The sequence below is a fragment of the Mercenaria mercenaria genome, chromosome 10, assembly GCF_021730395.1.
Source record: "Mercenaria mercenaria strain notata chromosome 10, MADL_Memer_1, whole genome shotgun sequence".
Classification (NCBI taxonomy): Eukaryota; Metazoa; Mollusca; class Bivalvia; order Venerida; family Veneridae; genus Mercenaria; species Mercenaria mercenaria.
Genome location: NC_069370.1, coordinates 26,043,005 through 26,066,518, shown reverse-complemented (window position 1 = coordinate 26,066,518; position 23,514 = coordinate 26,043,005). Strand labels below are relative to the sequence as shown.

At 36.4% G+C, this 23,514-nt stretch overlaps 1 protein-coding gene across 1 annotated transcript in view; it reads right to left on the bottom strand.

The window, feature by feature from the left end:
* LOC123559595 (uncharacterized) overlaps positions 1-23,514 on the bottom strand; it is a 30,114-nt gene that overhangs the window by 909 nt on the left and 5,691 nt on the right. The window contains exons 2-3 of the mRNA XM_053552549.1: positions 9,301-9,606; positions 3,877-5,018 (exon numbers count right to left, since the gene is read on the bottom strand). Of these exons, the coding sequence (XP_053408524.1) occupies positions 3,877-5,018; positions 9,301-9,606 (1,448 nt within the window). The remainder of the gene's footprint in view (positions 1-3,876; positions 5,019-9,300; positions 9,607-23,514) is intronic.

The following is a 23,514-nucleotide window of genomic DNA, read 5'->3' as shown; positions in this document are numbered from 1 at the left end:
CGGTATGTTCGTACCGTTCAATAAGATATTTTGAATCGAAAAATATACTATAACGATCGGAGAGAAACTATCAGGGTACAAGATTTTTTCGTATTTTACATAAAATTGTTACATTCAGCAATTTACCTTAAATTACTTTTTTATGAAAGTTAGACAAAAATCTTACAAACAGTAAGTATAAAAGTATATTCAAAGTGTGAAGATGTTTGTTTCTTACACAGCAGACTTTTATCTCTAAAGGCAATAAATTACTTAAAAGACTGATGCTAACAAAAAAACAAGAGGCTCATGATGACCCTGAATCGCTTACCTGAGTAGATCTAATATGAGCTACATGTTTAAAATGGCACACTGATGCTTAAATATTAGAAAGTAGGTCTGTAGGTCCCATTCATGGTCACTGAAAGTCAGTTTTAAGATCGGTGTGCAAAACTGTACATGTCATCCAAATTTCAAGGCTGTATTATCAAAAAACAAGACAGTAGGTCAAGGTCACAGTCAAGTGATCCCTAATCGCTTGTGGTCATCAGGTAATTATAATTAAACAGTCTAGAAAATATGATCTGATAATTTTTGAAGTATCGTAATTTTTTACAAGTGACCCTCTGGGCGGAGCCTCGTCTCACCGCAGGGGCATAATTTGAAAAATCTTGTTGGAGATCTACTAGACAATGCTACATACCAAATATCAAAGGTCTAGGCCTTTAACTTTCAGACAAGAAGATTTTTCCCCTAAATAAGTCTATGTTGGATTTGGGACCCCCAAGGCAGGGCCTCTTTTCACCCCAGGGGCATAATTTGAACAATTTTGGTAGAGGACCACAAGTCAGTGCAACATTCAAATATATCAAAAGCCTAGGCCTTGCAGTTTCAGGCAAGGAGATTTTTTAAAGTTTTTTCCTACATAAGTCAATGTAAAACTTGAGAACCTCCGGGACAGGGCCTCTATTCACCCCAGGGTAATAATTTGAACCATTTTAGTAGAGAACCGCAAGGCAATGCTACATACCAAATATCAAAGGCCTAGTTCTTGTGGTTTTAGACAAGAAAATTTTAAAGTTTCTTCCTATATAAGTCTTTTTTAAACTTGTGACCCCGGGGCGGGGCCTCTTTTCACCCCAGGGGCACAATTTGAACAATCTTCATAGAGGACCATTAGATGATGTCACATGCCGAATATCAAGGCTCTACGCCTTGCGGTTTTGGACAAGAAGATTTTTAAAAATTTTCCTTTCGGTTGCCGTGGCAACCGGAGTTCTGCATGGAATTCAAATACCTTGAAAATATTAACTAGCCGTAAAGTCCAATTCTAATATGCAAGAATGTCCAAATCCTGTCCTGGCCAATTTTAAATCCAATCAGTAGTAATTTTAAATTTCACAAAGAATCCAGACTGAATTCCGTATATCTAAAGAATATATAAGCCTCAATGTTAATGTAGTCCATCAAAGGTTTAATATCCAAACGGGTAAGAGTTTGATGTTATGAGATACAGGAAATGTTTTCAATTAGATCTTGCTTAGGCTCCTTTTTTGTCCTCTTCCAGCGTTATAGAAAATTGCAACACTTTCATGTATCACCAAAAATGAATATTCTGGAAAACCCAGAAAACCCAAGACTTTAAACTAATGTTAGCACCGTATTTATCATAACCTATTGACATACATGATGTCTAAGAACTAGGACAGACTGTTCAGTAAACAATGGGCCATCAATGTATGAAATATAATTAAGTGAAGCCTAATTGGAAATGACATGTACATAACATTGTTAAAAGCCAATGCCGTTAAACGGGCGTTGCATAATAATTCATGAAAATAGAACGCACGAATTCACATTCATTTTTGTACATGTATAGGTAGAAGGATTCATATAACTCGCGAAGCAGGTAATGTGAAATCACTGAATTGCCTTACCTTCTAAACTTGACAACACGGTCCAGTGCAACTCCAATTACGAAAGAGACACTGATGCTGATAAAACAAGTCGAAAGTTGAACCCTAACATTGCTTCTAGTACAATTTCGACTAGATGTATTTTCTTCCTAGTTTTATTTACAGAGTGTAATAATGTAAGAAAACCCAAACTTTTGTACATGTACATTTTCAGCTCTCAGCTTGTATATTTCTATTTATAACGAATATAAATACTCAGAAACTATTCACTTACTTACAGTATTAGTTTATCTGCCTAGATTGTCAGGTCACTTCACTTGATATACAGTTTAACTTCTTACATTTACGATTTTCTACAGCGCAAAAAGTTTCTTTCATGGAGGCTGTCATTTTGTTGTTGTTGTTGTTGTTGCAGACCGGTGAGAAACATTTACGATTATGTGACATTTACTTGGTAAAGGTGTAAGGTACCTATATAAGCAGCAACAGTATACACCCTATACATTCCAGCCACACTCAGATTTGATTAGATTTAGTCCATATTTACTGCATTTTATGATTTTCTTACCGGTCTATCTGAGCGTCTGCTAACAGTCCCGCTTCAAAATGTTTTTACATGATTGTGATTAAACTACTTTCACATTTCTTAGAGTGTTATATATCAAAATACTTGTTATGAAACGAGGAATTGTTTGAGGTTTACTTTCATTCAAGTCCTTGTTCATTTAATACATTATTTGCGAGAAACCCTGGCTGAAGCTCCGTAGAGAGACGGTGTCCTGGAATTCCGGCCGGTCACCGTTCTGTGATTTCATTGGAGAACGGTGCCCGGTCTGTACTTGATTGGTTTACCCGGACACACCTTCCTCACCGGGCCTTCAGCCATTGGTCAGTTACATTACGTGGTCACATCCCATGAGGCTATATATTGGCTGGAGGACAATGGCGAATACATATTTTTGTATACGAATTATGTGTAAGAGCGCATATTCAAACTGCAAGTGTAGCAAGTAAGATCTTTTGAAAACACCCGTACATCTTTCGATTTACTTATATCTATTGTCCAATTGTTTAGTTTAAGAATCTACGTATTTCAATGTGAAATAAATGCAAGTTGTTTATTCAATATTGTGCTTATTTGAAATGAATAGTTACCTAAAAGTTAAACAAGTTCTTCGTGCGTCAATGAATTTTGGAACTTTACTTTAAACTTTGTTATTAACTCTGTGTTTTCCCTGACACTCGCCGGTATGCAATGTATACATTGTCATTAAAGTAAAGAATTCCCAAGAATACATCTAAAACTATAAAGTGAGATAGGAATAATCAAGCAAATACATATTTAATTGAATGTAGCCTTCACTTCAGAATACCAAACAATCGATAACTGGTAAGACATTAGTTAGTACTGATGAGAAACAAACAAGACAAAATGTACAAGATATGAGATTATCCAAATAAAACCCAAACAACCCTTAAAACATCACAGATTTCCTTTTTGATTTCAGAAATATATTTTATTTTGTGTTGCCAATGAATCTAATGAACCCATTGTACCTATAAATTTGATAAACTATGAACAGTGTTTTTTTTTATCAAAAAAGAGAGACTTTTACATGACCCGTGGAATTAAACTTGTCAATTATGCAATAACCGATACACCCTGCTGCCTATAACACAATTTGTAAAACTGAACTAAGATGGATATTTGTCAATAACAACGTTTTGTGTTCCTCAAAAGTTTGTTGTGCATATGTTCTTATCAAATTTGTCATTTTAGGACGTATAGTCCTGTAAAGATTTATTGAAATATATGGTTTCGGAACTATTTAATTCATTGTCTAAGTTAAAGTCTTCGTATCGACTGTTATAATAAAGTAAAGTAAAAATGTTATCAAGCGCATAGTTAAATTTCATAAATTTTAAATGAGCTTGAATTTTGTACATACTGTCGTACTAGTTTAACCATTTGAGATCATACCTTTTCAGTATCAGTTGTATACCCTTCGTCATCACGTGCCTCTTTTCCTGCTATGTTTGAATCTGGTGCTCGTGGTTGATCTGCATGCTCGTAGATAATATGTTGTTTACGCTTGGAATAAGAATCGTCATCGGTGTGCCTTACGGTCGGCGGTTCTGGTTGGTATGGCTGGCTGGCGATCTGTTGATGCTGGGCAACGGACTCGGGCTGGCATTCTGTAAGGTGTCGTCTGCGTTTGGAGTAAGATTCGGTGTGGTTAATTTGCGATGGTGCTGGCTGGAAAAGTTGGCTGGCTGATCCTGCGTTGTGGAATGGAGAACCACATCCGTTTGCTGCTAGTAATTCGGCATTCTTTAAAGAAGCGGCCCCATTCCTTCTCTTATCTATGCATTTTCTAGCGAGCATTTGTTTGCGTTTTGCATCCAATTCGATATCACACTGTGTAGTTTTGGGGCATGCATCCTCCATACGTAGCTCATCTACGTATTCTTGTTCAGTCCTTTCCTTTGACATGTAGACACGGTTGCTGTGCTCCTGTCGGCATGCCTTTGCTTGGTCAAACATGGGTGTTGGTGCAGTAGGTCGGTGAACAGGATACATGTTATGGTCATAGTTGTCGGGCTGTGCGCATGCGTAGTAATGGACTGCAGCATTCTCTCCATAGCGTTGGTTATACAAAGGTACACCACTACGTACGGATGTTGCTGCTGTAGCATTCTGCATGGTGGAATAAGAGCGATCATAGATGTTGTGAGTAGACTTGGATGAGTGTCCAGAGACGGAATATGCAATCTGGGCTGCAAGGTGACTGTTACAGCTTTCTGGAACGTTCCCCGATGGATGATCTGGTGCGATATCACAACTCATGTTGTTTCGATCCCGTATCATCTTCTCGGGGTCAAGAATGACAAGGCTGTGCTTTGTAGGCTTTGGCTTTGGACATCTTGTTCGAGTTGGCATGAACTGGCTATCTACTCGCTCGTTGATATCGGGTTCCTGGTAGCTTCTGGGGTCGTGTACGTACGACTTGGCGACCCTTTGAATGGCGTTGTCAACTCGCTTCTTTTTCTCCATTTTCCATGTGTTGGGTTCTTCCACCGCCTCAATCATTCCTCTATGGATTGGATGCGTATGTTGATATTCTGTTTAGAAGTGAGATTGAGGATAGAAAGTAAAAGAAAGAGAATGGACAGGGAGAAGATAGAGGCAGATATATCAAGTGTTTGAAAAGGTCTACCACGAACATAAAGAATATAAAAACGAATATTTTGACCATACAGTTTATATATTGAGCGAACGGGCGCGCGCGCGCATTTTTCATTTTAATATTGTTTTCTTCTCTTAATTTTATCGTTTGGATGGGCGGGTACATCTTTAATGAAGCGTGCGGGATGGTTTTTGTTTTTTTTGTTTGTTTTTTCATAGTTATATGACACGTGTCAAAATACTACCACTGGCATGACAAAGATAACACTACTTAATGTTGGATGGCTTAAAGAAAAAACTCCAGGCAGTTTCCACATGTGTGTAATCTTCGTTATTATTGTTGAAATATTCAGTTTTACAACAAATATTTTGTAATCAAAAATGACATTTTGTCATTTGCAAGAGCAATGATTCTGCACTTACTGACTGAAGCCAATGCCAATTCTGCTGGTGCACAATGAAACTACAAAAAAACTTCTTCATGTCTTAGAATGTATACTTTACTGGATACAATTAAATTGCAGCATTTCAACAAAATCATTGCTTATAAATTTGATCTTACAGTTGGAATCTTAGGTTCAATATTCAGTTGAACTTATTCTTTCCTAACTAACTTATTTACTCTAAGTCTTGTTGTTGCATTCTAGGATATAAATGTTTCAAGAAATATCTAAACACAGTTGCAGTTATGTCAGTGGACTAAACATATTAGAATACTTTTATTCTGAATCCACAGGTGACTGGGAGAGTGATTCAAAGTGAACTACTCTATTCGCTTGTCCATAAAAAGTCTTAACATTATCCATTGTAGTCAATTTTCCAGATTGTATGCTTTTATCAAGTGACAAGTTTACCTATATAAAGTTCGTTTCTGTAAAATTATGATAACATCAAACTAATATTTTAAGAATATAATGAAAATACAATGTTCAGTGTATATATTGTCAAAAAAAGGTAGTATTTTCTATTGTCTGTTTTATTTGTGTCAATTAGATATTTTATATTGTATTATAATTAAAGCCACATATTAATTATATACTGATATAATGAAAAAATATATTTTTACTGCAGTGTTTGTCATGTTTTTGTTGTAAAAAAATGTGTGTGTTCATGGAGTTCATTACCTGAATGTGTTGTTTTTATGCCCCTCAAAATTTGTCGGGCCATCTGTCCACCTGTCTGTTTCCGATTGATAACTGAGGAAACCTTAGGCCTACATGTGTCAAACTTCATGTGATGATTGCCTGTGGTTTGTAGATGACCCCCTGGTTTTTGCGTCGGGCAGTAGGTCAAATGCCAAGGTCACAGTCACCTTTAGACTGAAAACAGTGTTTAACTTGATATTTGAAAAGCGCTATGACCTATAGACATCAAACTTCATGTTGTGTGTTGATGACCCTATTGTTTTAAGTGTCTGTATGTCAAAGGTTAAAGTCATAATGAACTTAAGTCTGAAAATGGTTTATGTAAATTGTTTTGAAATCTAATATTTTGTTCTCTTTGCGAGCAGACGTCGCTTTTTTTTTCCAAAATGAAATCTTTGAGGCGGTTGTTCCGACGAACTGCCTGATCAATTCAGCATTACTCATGTATACGTGATAAGTTTCATGTATAAAAGGTTATGTGCTCAAAATAATAATCGGTATCAGTTAAAGAAGTGAAATATGAGAGTTAAACAAATATGAGAGTTTAACTGGTATCGGTATCACTTAAACAGGTGAAATATGAGAATTAAACTGGTATCGGTTTCAGTTAAACAGGTGAAATATGAGAGTTAGACTGGTATTGGTAATACTTAAAGAGGTGAAATATGAGAGTAAAACTGATATCGGTATCAGTAAAAGATGTGAAATATGAAGGTTAAAATGGTATTGGTATCATTAAAAGAGGTGAAATATGACAAACTCGTGTATTGGTAAAATTTAAAGAGGTGAAATATAAGAGTAAAGCTGGTCACGGTATCAGTAAAAGAGGTGAAATATGAGCGTTAAACAAGTCTCAGTATCAGTTAAAGATGTGAAATATGAGAGCTAAAGTGCTATCGGTATCAGTTAAAGAGGTGAAATAATAATGTTAAACTGGTATGGGTATCATTTAGAAAGATGGAATACGAGAGTTAAACTGGTAGCGGTATCAGTAGAAGAGGTGAAACATGAGAGTTAAACTGGTATCGCTATCAGTTAACGAGGTGAAATATTAAAGTTAAACGGATATAGGTATCATTAAGAGAGGTGAAATATGACTTAAACCAGTATCGGTATCAGTAGAAGAGGTGAAATATGAGAGTGAATTAAACTGATATCGCTATCAGTTAAAGAGGTGAAATATTAAAGTTATATTGGTATCGGTATCATTTAGAGAGGAGAGTTAAACTGGTCGCCGTATCAGTAGAAGAGGTGAAACATGAGAGTTAAACTGGGTATCGGTATCAGTTAACGAGGTCAAATATTAAAGTTAAACGGATATAGGTATCAATAAGAAAGGTGAAATATGACTTAAACCAGTATCGGTATCAGTAGAAGAGGTGAAACATGAGAGTTAAACTGGTATCGCTATCAGTTAACGAGGTGAAATATTAAAGTTAAACGGATATAGGTATCGCTATCAGTTAAAGAGGTGAAATATTAAAGTTATATTGGTATCGGTATCATTTAGAAAGGAGAGTTAAACTGGTAGCGATATCAGTTCAAGAGGTGAAATATTAGAGTTAAATGGTATCGATATCAACTAAAGAGGTGAAATAGAAGAGAGTAAAAGCGGTGTAATATTAAAGTTATATTGGTATCTGTATCATTTAGAGAGGTGAAATAGGAGAGTTAAACTGGAAGCTGTATCAGTTAAAGAGGTGAAATATGAGAGTTAAACTAGTCTCGGTATCAGTGAAAGAGGAGAAATATGAGAGTTAAAGACTGTTTAAGAGGTGAAATATGAGAGTTAAACTGGTATCGAAATAAAGAGGTAAAATATGAGAGTTAACCTAGTATCGGTATCAGTTAAAGAGGTGAAATATGAGAGTTAAACTAGTCTCGGTATCAGTGAAAGAGGAGAAATATGAGAGTTAAAGATCGTTATCTGTTTAAGAGGTGAAATATGAGAGTTAAACTGGTATCGAAATAAAGAGGTAAAATATGAGAGTTAACCTAGTATCGGTATCAGTTAAAGATGTGAAATATGAGAGTTACCTAGTACCAGTATCAGTTAAAGATGTGAAATATAACGTTTAAACTGATATTGCTTTCATTTAAATAGGTGAGAAATGATAGTTATACTCGTGCCAGTTTCAGTTTAAGAAGTGAAAAGTTAAACTGGTCTCAGTTTCAGTTAAAGAGGTGAAATTCGACAGTTAAACTGGTATCGATATCAGTTAAAGAAGTTAAATATGAGAGTTGAACTAAACGACGTGAAATATGAGACTTAAACTGGTATCGGCATCAGTTAACGATGTGAAATATGAGAGTTAAACTTGTATCGGTTTCAGCTGAAGAGGTTAGATATGAGAGTTAAACTTGTGTCGGTATCAGCTAAAGACGTGAAATAAGAAAGTAAATCTATTATTAGTATCAGTTATAGAGATGAAGTATGAGAGTTAAACTTCTCTCAGTGGCAGTTAAAGAGGTAAAATATGAGAGTTAAACTTGTCTAAGTATCAGTTAAAGAGGTTAAATATGAGAGTTAAACTAGTCTCGGTATCAGTTAAAGAGATGAAATACTAGTATGAGAGTTAAACTTCTCTCAGTCAGTTAAAGAGGTAAAATATGAGAGTTAAATTTGTCTAGTATCAATTGACATATAAAACTAGAAAACTGGAAAATGACACATAATAATAAAGTAATAGTAAAAGCACACGTACAAAATTACTGTGTCGTAAATGATTATCTTATCTTACAGGAGATCGTATTTTCCCGACGCGAATGTTTAAGAAAGCATGCACGAATGATGCAAACATACAAAACACAAAAAATACTACAGAACAGAATAAAATAAACCACACTATCGTAGTTAAGAAATTTAGACTGTAAGGCAAACCATATCGCAGATTATTACACCTAAAGCATCAGCTACATGTATATGTAGCCTTGTATAAGTCGCCGGTCTATTGTTTTTGCTATATGACCAGTCTACGCAAAATTTAAAAATAAACTGTGAAAATTAATTTCTGAAGTCATGTAGTATTTATCGCTTACTGAATGATAGACTATACAACAGAGAAAAACTTACTGTTTAGAACGCGTGCCTGTCTTTTTTCTTTGTCAGTCTTCTTGAAGAACAATTGTTGGGTGGGGTTTGGTGGACGAGTTGTACAACATAACTGCTTTGTGTGGTCAGAAATAGACGGCAATCCTGGAGGAGGTATCGGGCTGTCACCGTGATATCCAGGGGTATGTGGCTCGTTAACCGGATATGCTGTGCGGCTTTGTGAAACCTGTATGGGTGGCAACACCTTTAGTAACGGCGTTGTCTCCCTTGCATCGACTTCCAAAAGGACTGATCTTATATTCCTCCAAAAAGCACCAGACTCACTTCCTAGTTAAAACAAAATAGATATTGCAAATTTAAGGACGTACTAGGATACCGTGTTTTATTCGTCGCCACATTGATGATAGGATATGAACCTAGATGATCCTATTATCTTACTATCGCTATGCCATCATCTTACTATCTTACCATCCTGGCATTCTACCATCATTATCATAAATCCTACCAACGCAGTCCTGTTTTCCTACTATCGTGTTGTGTCTTGTTACTACGAGAGACATTTAACAAGATATAGGATGGTATACGCTATAGGCCAGAGTGACGAAGCCTCCCCTTCTGTAGGGAATTTTCTACCCTATGATTTTTGAAAGCCCAATGTCTGTAAAGCATATTCCTTTTTCTTCTGGGGCGGTACAGAAATACAGCTGTTACAATACGTTACCTGTGAAAACTTTATAAAACTTCATTATTTTATGGGAACAGATTTTATCATTTTACGTGGCACCCATTGTAAATATACTATTATATTAGAATGGTCTGACCTAGCAACACTATGTTAGTGTCATTTTTATTTAAGTTTGTAATGCATTTCATAGAATATAACGTTACAAATTACGTCAACTATTCATTATACATGCAAAACAAATAAAATAATTAAATGATAAAACCTCTTTGAAAACCTAACAAGATGAGATATCAATTTCCGTATGATTGTCCGTCTACATATAACAGTGTATCTGTTATGAATTGTATATTGTACATACGTTACCTTACATGTAACAGTTTTTATTGTACATATGTTACCTTACATGAAACAGTACTTATTGTACATACGTTACCTTACATGTAACAGTAGTTATTGTACATACGTTACCTTACATGTAACAGTACTTATTGTACATACGTTACCTTACATGTAACAGTACTTATTGTACATGCGTTACCTTACATGTAACAGTACTTATTGTACATGCGTTACCTTACATGTAACAGTACTTATTGTACATGCGTTACCTTACATGTAACAGTACTTATTGTACATGCGTTACCTTACATGTAACAGTACTTATTGCACATACGTTACCCTACATGTAACAGTACTTATTGCACATACGTTACCCTACATGTAACAGTACTTATTGCACATACGTTACCCTACATGTAACAGTACTTATTGCACATACGTTACCTTACATGAAACAGTACTTATTGCACAGACGTTACCTTACATGTATCAGTACTTATTGCACATACGTTACCTTACATGTAACAGTATTTATTGCACATACGTTACCCTACATGTATCAGTACTTATTGTACATACGTTCCTTACATGTAACAGTACTTATTGTACATACGTTACCCTACATGTAACAGTACTTATTGTACATACGTTACCCTACATGTAACAGTACTTATTGTACATACGTTATCCTACATGTAACAGTACTTATTGGACATACGATACCTTACTTGTAACAGTACTTATTGTACATACGTTACCTTACATGTAATAGTACTTATTGTACATACGTTACCTTACATGTAACAGTACTTATTGTACATACGTTACCCTACATGTAACAGTACTTACTGTACATGCGTTACCTTACTTGTAACAGTACTTATTGTACATACGTTACCCTACATGTATCAGTACTTACTGTACATACGTTACCCTGCTTGTAACAGTACTTATTGTACATACGTTATCCTACATGTAACAGTACTTACTGTACATACGATACCTTAAATGTAACAGTACTTATCGTACATATGTTACCTTATGTAATGAAATAATATTGAATAACAGATATCTGAATTTGCTGGAATTTTACTGTTTATCATTTTATATTTAATTAAGAGTGTAATGATTGATCCAAGTACAGTGGAGTTTTTACTAATATGTTCATGTAAGTAATTGACGCTACTATGTTACTTAATAGCACTTTTGATGAATGACACGAACACACTAAATGGCAGAAATCAGCCACCATAAGTAAGTAGTTCTGACTGGTAAAACAGGTTTAAATCAATTCTTCATTAAGTTTCCGCTAATCTTGAATCATTTAGAAAACATTTATCCAGACGATACGAAGCATCATTTAGTAGACGCTCATTAAGCTAAATATGCAGGAAAGAATCTGTGACGAATCATAAAGGCGAGGTAGCCCTAAGGAAAATTATATATATATTAAGATATTGCGGTGCTTATTGCATATAGTATCGTTAGTGTCGTAAAATCATATTATTAGTCCGCTCAGTGCATGTTACACTACCACCCTACTGTCGCTGTCCTACTGCCCTGCTGTCGCCATCGTACCACCCTACTATCCAACCACCTCCTTCATACTATCCTACCACCCTACTGTCGCTGTCCTACTGCCCTACTGTCGCTGTCCTACTGCCCTGCCGTCGTCATCGTACCACCCTACTATCCTACCACCCTACTGTCGCTGTCCTACTGCCCTGCCGTCGCCATCGTACCACCCTACTATCCTAAAACCCTACCGTTGCTATCCTACTGCCCTGCGTCACCATCGTACCACCCTACTATCCTACCACCCTACTGTCGCTGTCCTACTGCCCTGCTGTCGCCATTGTACCACCCTACTATCCAACCACCTCCTTCTTCTATCCTACCACCCTACTGTCGCTGTCCTACTGCCCTGCCGTCGCCATCGTACCACCCTACTATCCAACCACCTCCTTCTTACTATCCTATCACCCTACTGTCGCTGTCCTACTTCCCTGTCGTCGCCATTGTACCACCCTACTATCCAACCACCTCCTTCTTACTATCCTACCACTCTACTGTCGCTGTCCTACTGCCCTGCTGTCGCCATCGTACCACCCTACTATCCAACCACCTCCTTACTATCCTACCACCCTACTGTTGCTGTCCTACTGCCCTACCGTCGCCATCGTACCACCCTACTATCCTACCACTCTACTGTTGCTGTCCTATTGCCCCCTGCCGTCGCCATCTTACCACCCTACTATTCTACCACTGCCTTCATACTAAAATACCATCCTACTATCTTACCATCACGCATGATTAAGCAAAGGGCGATGGTAGGATATGAACAATACAGGATTTCCCGCACAATACTATTGATGAAATTTAAAATAAATTTCCTAGGACTTATTTGCATGAAGTCTTGTTGCCCATAGATTACAGTTTTTACGAATGAATGATTTTTCTCTTAGTAAAGACATATTCTTTATGATTTTCAGCGTTCCAATATCTTATTTGAAACGAAACAACGTTTTAAATAAAACAAAATGATTTTGTTGAAAAAAAAAATTAAGCAAAAACAACAAAAGTTTGCATCAAAATAGTGTAGTTTTTTTTGTTGTTGTTTATATATGATGCACTTAATCTTGATATTTTAATCGAGCACGATTTAGGATTATATCTTGAAAAAAAAATGATTTTCTCAAATAAGCTATTCAAAAGAGGTCTTATTTTGCGATTCATATGAAATTAATGCGGGTGGAGTATATCACAATATCTTTAAATACTGTTTATATAATCAAGTTGCCAACAATTCATTTCAAATTTAATAGCTGAATGAAGTCAATAAATAGAAAAATATGAAAATATGGTGATATCTATAGAGTAAAAAGAGCGCGTGACGTCACTACTTTCCGTCAGTGCGACAGTATGAAAGCGCCACCATTTTGTACACAAAGGTAAAAAAAAAAAAGAAAAATTACTAGTAGTCTTCGGGTATAACTGTTGACCGGATATTTCACAATAAACTGAGACATGCTTTAAATAACTAACGGTTAAAACCTTAAGTACTAACACATACCTCACGGCCTTTTCTAATCTGTTTAAGACTTTATGCAGCGAGTAGGCCCTACTTATGAAAATAGAGGCAATGAATACCAGACTTTTCCAGTTAAGGAGGTAGGTTACCTTGTTACAAGGGTAAATTCAAGTTAGTTTAACCGCAGCATTTGTTTGTATTTCGTGTAATATGAAGTTTTACCTGCTACATTCTCAACTTTGTTTGTCTCTGTCCCTTCGAATTCAATTTTTATCCAGGTTTGAAGAACATGACCCTCTAAAGGTATTTCATATTGAAAGAAGAAGGAAAATACTAATATTTAACACTTTTCAGTGTATTTTAGTTTCATTGATATCCGTAGAAGTCTGCATAATTGATAATTTTACTAGTATGCACGTTAGCTTTCTAATATAAGCTTTAAATGTATATGTCGCGGGGATCGTGTTTCCATGGTAACGCATTTTCTCTCATTTTTAAACAACTATGTATAAAAATAGGGGTTTTCGACGGCTTAAGTGGCATTCTGTTAATGACCAACATGGAATATCTGGGAAATATTATAAGCAAAATACCAAGCACTTTACATGGTTCCCTTTTTTTCTTGAAGTTTACAGTAACGATGGCAACAGAGATGTTTAAAATAGCTTATATCTTGCTTTTTGTCGTAATTTCTTATAAAAAATATTGAATAAGATTATCTTTCTAGTTGATGTAGCTTTAAAACATATTATTTTTAACGTAAGTTATATTTTCTTGTTATTTGCATTGATTCAAACAAATTTCACAGCTTAGAATACATACGGCAGTACCCCTCGTCTGGCATTTTTCATGGAAAAATCGTTCAGCATGCTGCTATTATTCTCATGGATATTGTTGAAATGAAAATAAAAAGCCGAAGCTGTGTTTCTTAAATAGACCAGTGTCAACGCTTTTGAATTTTACATTTAGATACATAGGTCACGGGCTTCGTTTCCATGGTAACATCAATTAAATTCAAGAAACCACATTTTTCTACTGAAATTTGAACAATTTTAGATCTTAGTTTTAGTATATAAGTAACAAATTATCAACGGAACCTGAAAAATAGGTATTACAAATCAAACTACTAGATTTTTTATTTGAAAATGGCCGTTACAAGTAACCTTTCATCCAACTATATTCCAAATAACATTGGTTACCATCATCCATTTTCTTACAATCCGCATAACGTTTCAATATCACTACATAAAAGAAGCAAAATATTGATGATTATTCAGAGCAAAAGATTCATAACAAATATTTCAGCAAATATTGGTTATTTGAAAATAGTTAAAATAAAGAAAATGCACAGAATTACGTACTTTCAAGATAAAAGCTATTAATTTTGCGCGGTAACTGACACGTAACGTCATGACGTCAATGACGTCATTTTAAGGCAACATTGTTTTGAAGCGTTTCTGCGGCAATTGATTCATTATTTCTGCATTATTAAACCATAAAGTATCAGATCGGAGGCAGGTTCATGATTTGTTTTCAGGAGAATGAATATACAAACACATTTAATTTGTCGTAAACGTCGTCGTAAATCGTCACGTAAGCTTCCGGTTGGACATGCGCACATACAAATATGAAGGTAACCTACCTCCTTAAAAAAGTGTCTACATAAATATTTTCGTAAATGATCTCGTAATTTATTTTCAGTGTCTCTGGCTCCCTCGTATTCTTCCTTTGTGATGTTTGTGAATATTAACTTATCCCTCACTGATTATAATTGTAAGTACACAAGATCTTCTTGCATATCATCTCTGTATTCCTGTAGGCTCATTATTTTACTACTGAAGCGAGCAGCATTAAAATAGACGTCTTTTATGTACAGTGATTATTAACCGTTGCTCGATTTTCTGCTTTCTGTCCTCGATTGTAACCACTCGTTCATTTAGATCGATGCTCTTAAGTCCCACGCCTCCTGTCTACATCCCCTATCTTGTCGTTTATTCTATGAAGATATGCCAAAATATCAGCCTTGCTAGGTCCAACCGATTTATTTGAGTTATCCGCGCTATTTGAGAATTCCGATTTGTTTGATACACCACAATCAAAAACAGTATTACCGTCTAATGTAGAACAGTACTGAACAAGTAAAATTTTGATGCAGAGCATCAAGTCGCCGGAGAGCTGTCGGATATTATTTTGAAGATTGGATTGGAAAAAAAGGCTTATAAAGCTATAACTGCTATTGCGGTGCATTGCATGCCGTTGAGAGGCTGAAAAACGTCGCATTCTTGGTGAACATACCCTAAAACCGTTACCCTCTTACCCTCTTACCATGTTAATCTTTTTTCTTTGTTTACAAAACCTGCGCTAAGCCTCATTCTGAAACCAACGTGCCAGGATTCTCACAAATAAGAACGGAAATCTATGACGGTAAATATTTTACACATTTTCAAACAATGAATGCAAAGATTTCTTGTAACCGAAACGTTTCAACAAATTATATTATATATCTTCTAATGAAAGGCCCATAGTTTGACAATAAAGTAAAAAAGAATCACGAAATTTATAGACTTTTCTTACAGTTTGAAGGTCAGTAATTTTGTCTCCTATAAAAAAACGACAACTTCAGGTCGTCTTTACGTAACTTTATAGAATATCACTTTTTCCTACAAAAATGAAAACAAACTAGAGGGCTGAATAGTTCCTAGTGAAATGCCAGTCAGTAGTGGTCTGCTACCCTAAAAATGGCGCATGCACAATAACCCCTACTTTCGGTTTCGATCAGCAAAACTTGCTATGTGCGGTGTTTAAACAAGAAAACATTTCATCAACGTCTCATTTCATGCAGAATGTATTCAAGCAGTGAATAAGTGTAATTAAAGCACTCGGTCTACAAGTGTTGAGCGGATGTATTGCATATATTTAGCACTTCATTAAGTAACATTTTCAGCCTGTCGATTCTGTTGTTTCTGTGATAAAAAAAACGAGTAAAACGCAGGTTTCAGGACACTAAATTTTGAGGCAAAAATGGCTCAAAATGCACACCTTGTGCCACCTGTACCGTACTATCTGCAAATGACTGACCTAAAACACATGTATATTATTAAAGCATGTGACGAGACAAAAATAATGATGGGAAGAAAAGTGTCTCATAACCGTTTACTTTTTAAATTTGGATGAATAGATGACCGTTTCCATTTCGCCTGACTTCCGTTACCTCAGGTAAGATTTTAGACTCGGCCGTCTACACGGAGCTAGGAAAATCGATTCAAGTACATATATTTTACACAATAATTACTCGTACGCAGCAGAAATCCATAGTTCTACAAACATTGAATATATCTGTACATCTATCTATTTTATTTAAAATACGTACCCGGGCCAAATGCGTTACTGGCCCCTGCCACTCACAGTCACAAATTATGCCCTTAGATTGTGTTACTTCCCTTATCTTACATGCGCTCGTGTAGATTTGTTTGTTTTTCGTCTGCAGTAGTATATTCTAAATATACGCAGCGTGACGTAGAAACAGGTAAAGACTCAGCCAATCATTGCTCGAAGGAAATCTCTAGCAGTCGTAATAATTTATTTATAGCCTAGGGATAAGCTCTTTATACATTTTTCCTATTTCAGGCATCTTATGTCCAATTTGCGCACATTTTTTACACACCCAGTCATTTGGGCATTGACTAAACACATGGCTTAGTACATTGCTTTGGCCTAACACCTTTGTCGCCTTGTTTTGACTGTCCTGAATGGATAACCCGCGCAGAGTAAATCCCAAAATTCATGAATTGAGACAGGGGCTCCTTGAGGGTAGCTGATTTGACAGTTAACAACCTATCTCCCGTTTCACAATTCGTTAACTCTTTTGACACGTAATTTCTCACGAAATAGCGAACGGATTTCACAGTTAATGTACGCCTGATTAATTCATCATCAACTGTCAACGGAATGTTCTTTACTCTTACTCTTGTGACTAACTCACTGTCAAGTCGACCTGGAGCAGTTTTTAAAACACTGACGCGTTTACCCCTAATGAGTACCCCTTGTGTCATAAGCCTGACTTTGTCCTCGATATGTGTTACATAAATTCGCCATAATCCTCGAATCCTTTGCAGACCCGTGATATGGGAAGCTGGAATTGTATTGCCTATTGCCATGTATAGTTCAGCATGCTCAATCCATTGCTGTGGTTGGCCCTGCTTTCTGGTACCAAAAACCTCGGTCTCTCGCAGGTACAATAAGAAAGTCTCTTGATTCAGACCTTTATCCAAATAATCGGCACTGTCCGAGTTCTCATCAGACATTATTCAGATGAAATTCTGAGTTTTCCACAAATAAAAGCGTACCTCTTATAATATAGTCCGATTTATATACACTATATATTGATCCTTCCACTATAGATTAGTCACTGATAAGTCTATTTTATCAGATTTAAAAACTGTTTTATTTTGCATGTAAAGAAACATCGCCGTGGCAGTATGTCGCTTACACCTTTCTTCTATATAGAACCTTTGTATTAATCGTAATAAATAAAGTTTAAATACCAATTGAATAAGCTAATTGAATCATAGCTATGAAGAAGGCAGTAGGAACTTTCGTTGTCAAAAGTCCAAACTGTAGCAAAAAGTCATTCTTAAATTAGAAAGATGATGTCACTCTAAAAATAGAATTCAAAATGGCCGCCGCGCATGACGTCATTTTCACGCATGCGCACTCGTGGCGCCCAAGAGACCCCTATACTACTGCAAGACACTTGAGAGCATTTACTACACAATTAATTAATTGATCACACCCCGGCAGCCTAGTGGTAGAGCGTCAGCTTTAAGTGCGGGGAGATCGTGAATTTTCTATCCCTGGCCGCATCATTCCAAGACGTGGAAAATGGAACCAGTTGCTCCCTTGCTGAGCGTTCAGCTTTAAAAAGGAAACTAGCTTCTCTTCTCTCATACCCTCGTGGCGATGGATTCCATCAGGAATGAGGTGTCGAGAGTGATTAATATATTGAAGCTGTAGAATTTGCTTCACAATTAACCTAAAAAGATTAGTATAAAAATAAAATAATAAAAAAAATGTAGATCTAATCCAAATGTAATTTATTTTAAGACTCCGGTTACCATAATCCAACACACTTGGTTCGATTCCCGAACAGCTTGGTCTGTTTTGCGTAATAATTGTTTATGGTGGCCATTCATGTACATTTGGGGGAATCTCATACCCAAACGGAAGATTAGGTCTCCCAACAATAATTAAAAACACAACAACTTTACTTCAATTAAAGACATCATGTTATTATTATTATTATTATTATTATTATCATCATTATTCATATCGGGCAAATGCCCACACAGTGATAAATTTATTACAACTAGCACTATGAATTGTCACTTATTTAAACAGTCAGTGTCAATATGCTTATTTCAATAGATAGATCTTCTGCGGTACCAAATAGGTGACAGATAGATCAGATCCTCCGCGGTACCATATAGGCGACAGATAGATCAGATCCTCCGCGGGACCATATTGGCGACAGATAGATCAAGTCCTTAGAACACTGTTTTCAAATTAAAAGCCTGTCCCTGTATTGCGTAAAGCTTCCTATAATTTGTCCTGCTGTCGTTGTGGAGATATGTGGCCGCAAAGTAATTCTGAAGTCGCGATAGAAACACAACTAAGCACATCTGACTGGCGCGTAGCGGAAACTCAAGCTTAAGGTGTTATGTGACAAACGAAGAATAAAAACTATTTTAAGCCATCCCCTGATTTGCTTGGCCCAGTGGACTAATATGGTAAGTTATTAAAGTGTTACACAACACGCAAGATTTGTTACACCATGCACTACCGTGCTACACCATGTACGGACGCGCTACACCATGCACTAACGTGCTACACATGCACGGACGTGCTACACCACGCACTAACGTGCTACACATGCACTGACGTGCTACACCATGCACTAACGTGCTACACCACGCACTAACGTGATACACCACACACTAATGTGTTACACCACGCACTAACGTGCTACACATGCACAACGTGCTACACTAGTATGCACCAACCGGCTGCAGGGCCCCCCAAAACATTAGCCAAACATTAGCCAAACAACAAGGATTACTCGAGAGACACCAAAATATGCACGAGCGAACCTCGAGGCCCTGTAAGATCGTATTTTTAAATTTTGTTGTACGCAGTAACAGGGGAGGCTTAAAATACGTTCACTTGAACACGTTTAATGGTAAAAGATTTACTAAGATTATCAGTTTTAATGAATTTCGAATAGCTGGAAAATACATGCAACTCTAAAGCTAGAATTTCCGCCACAAAATTTTCTCGAGAAAATTTCCGCCAAATTCTAGCCTAAGTTCTCTCGTCGAGTCGAAGTGCGACGCAAAGTTTATCAAGTGAAAAAATCAAGGCCGGAGTTAGACGAATGGATACATCTGCGCGAAATAATGATTATAATTCTATCGCTTTATAAGAAATGTCAATTTTGAGAATCCTGTTACGACTGTTCTGAACTATTTCCTTATGCCCTATTCCATTTGTACGGCGAAGTTTATCAATGGACACGTGAAACGTTACACAAGGAGAGGACCATTGTGGTACCAAGGAGGTCTGTGGTAGGAGCATGTGTAACCTGACAGTTTCGAATTGAATGTTAAAAGTAATAACATTACCCAGCATAACCGTCAAACTAGGAATCAGGAACACTTCCATAGGCAAAACCTTGTTCACGCTCTTAAACGGACCGGCAGAAACACAAGTAAACCAACACACGAGTTTACATAACTTAGCACAACTTCACATCATATACCACAACACGGGTTTACATAACTTTACACAACTTTACACCGAAAACCAACACTAGGGTTAACATAACATTACACCGTAAACCTAGTTTTCCTACACACGAGTTTACAAAAACCTTACCGCGTAAACCAACACACGGATATACATAACTTCATACACAACTGACATGTACACTTTTATACACAACTGATAATGCCCTGACACGCCGAGGATATATACATGGACACGCCCAGAACAGTAACTTTCTTGGATACATTATTACTTACACGGACAAGTTTGCATTTAAATGGACAAACTGATGCTAGTATATACACAGGCACGGACACGCCCTGATAACTGACACAGACATACTGGCATTTGTATACCGCACAACTTACACATACCAACTGACATTTGTATACATTATTACTTACACGGACAAGCTTGCACTTTGACGGACCAACTGATGATAATATAAACACGGACACGGACACGCCCTGATTACTGACACGGACATGCTGGCATTTGTATACCGCACAACTTACACATACCAACAGACATTTGTATGCATTATTACTTACACGGACAAGTTTGCACTTAAACAGACAAACTGATGCTAGTATAAACACGGACACGCCCTGATCACTGACACGGACAAGCTGGCATTTGTTTACCGCCCAACTTACACATACCAACAGATATTGTATACATTATTACTTACGCGGACAAGTTTGCACACAAACAGACAAACTGATGGTAGTATAAACACGGACACGGACACACCCTGATTACGGACACGGACATGCTGGCATTTGTATACCGTACAACTTGCACTTACCAACAGACATTTGTGTACATTATTACTTACACTGACAATTCTGCACTTAAACGGACAAAATGATGCTAGTATAAACACGGACACAGACACGCCCTGATTACGGACACGGACACACCCTGATTACTGACACGGACATGCTGGCATTTGTATACCGTACAACTTGCACATACCAACAGACATTTGTGTACATTATTATTTACACGGACAATTCTGCACTTAAACGGACAAAACTGATTCTATACACGGGGACGGACACGCCCTGATTACTTACACGGACCTACTGGCATTTGTATACCGCACCACTTACACATACCAACAGACATGTGTATACCTTATAACTTACACGGACAAGCTTGCGTTTGACTACATTTAATTTACTACTTGATATAACCCTGGCACTGAATAGACAGACTGGCGGTACTCCTTTTGCGGACAGAATGGCGTTTGAGTACATAATTACTAACGGACAAACTTGAACGTTCCTACCTTTACGGACAAACTTGCGGTTGTGTACATACACGGTAAATCAACCAAGGCACTGACTTCTACTGAGATTGAAATCCCTTACAGTACATTACATAAATAACAACTATGAACTACCCATGGAGAAATCAATCCGTAAACGCATATAATATTCAGTCTATAAAATTAACGAATTAAATTATCAACACATGCGCCTGCCCGCTTATCCGTTTTTCATTTTTGTCACTACGATAAATTTTAAAATTATTCACCCGAAAATTCAAATCAGATAGCTATCGATCCGAAATTGATGCACGATTAACCTAAATATCATTGCTTCAAGCCTTAAATATGGTTACCGTGTAGATATTTTAAATACTAAGTATCGGTTATTGTGTCAAGTAAGTCCTATTAAATGGGAACAAATATTAATCTTTGATCGACTTGATTGATTTCTTTATGTTTTATGTCATGCTAAAATGACTGTCTTCCGAATGATAACATCTTCACAATAAGACCTTTATTTGGTCCAAAAGCTTAGATGACATTTATCATTGGACAAAAACCACCAGCCACATAAAAGTCAGGTATTTCATTTTTTAAAAGTTGTAGCTCCATCAAATTACTGCAAAATGTTGTGTAGGAACTGGTTCGTCTTTCATTTTATTGTGATTATTATATAATCGGAAGTGGCCTTGCAATAATTCCAGTGAAGGATATTGATTTTAATTTGAAAAATAATCCTTACATACAATGTCGAGTTTATTGAAATATATTTCAAAAAATATGCGATAAGGATAAGCTGGTGCGGGATGCGAGACACTGATCACCCAAATTTCTAATTATGGAAATACATCGAGTGCTGCACCCTCAGTTTGAAAAGGAATTCAATTACAGGGGCAATTCTTTAAAATACCTATTACTATACGTTTAAGATGTGCTATAGAGATTATAGCACGTACGATGCAAGGTACGAATCTGCTTTCGAGCTAAGAATGTTTTACTAATACGTGTATTTAACTACTGCCGTTCCTTAAGTGGTGTTTGTGTGTTGCTGCAGGTGCTGGCGGTCGACCATAATAAAATAACTTGCTTTAATAAACTGATGCTCTGTATCTAATCATAGTTCAAAGTTCATAGCTGAAAAATTATTCACAGAGATGAGCTGTCACTTATTTAGAGTCAACTATTTAAAATAGGCGTAGAATCTAACTGAGGTACTTTGGTCTTTCAGATAAGATGTACCAGCACAATGAAGAGTTAAGGGCGAAAAGAAAAATATTTCCAAATAGAACATTTATTCTTATGCTTGTTTTGTGTTATACGCTATATGTCATGTTATGAGACTTCGCACTACCTGAAGAAAGTCACCCTCTGACCTATATTATCGATTTGCTTTTCTCCATTGGTGATGTCACAGCTTTATTACGTCACGGCGCATTTCTATCGCCGTCATGTACCAGTACTGAATAACAGTGAATAAGTAACGCATATTCATAGGCCAACTATATAGCTCTGAGTCTATTAGCGCTATAAGTTATATTTTTACAAGGTTGTAACATCAAATAAAATTACAACATTTGAAAGCAAAAATATTTGAGGAGATATATTCATATCTATTCTTGTGTGCTTTTTCTTTCGTGAGCATCCGAGATAAAACGAACGTGACTTTACATTGTGCTAAAAGCTCTATGCAATAGGTTCATTCATAATTTTAATAGAAGCTAACTGTTTTTCTATAGGTTTGATGCAGAACATGCTGAAAACAGTTTCTGTTCACGAGATAAATGTACCACCTACAGCAAATTATAATATCTATTTCGTTTCCTATAGAGCAATATATGGAACTTACAGTTTATTTTAATGTGAATCACTAATGTACGATAACGCCTTTTTTCAGACGTGGCTAAGCAGACTGAAATGAAAGTGATTAATTGTAAAAATGTTGACATAACTTTTGGCCCAATCCATTTGTATAAATAATTAATTATCCTCCTTAAGATTATCATCGGCTAAAACAAGATCAGATAGGGAATTTATGTTGCAATTTTGCCAAAAAAATAAAGTTTTTCAAATCCTAATTTTTTCAGC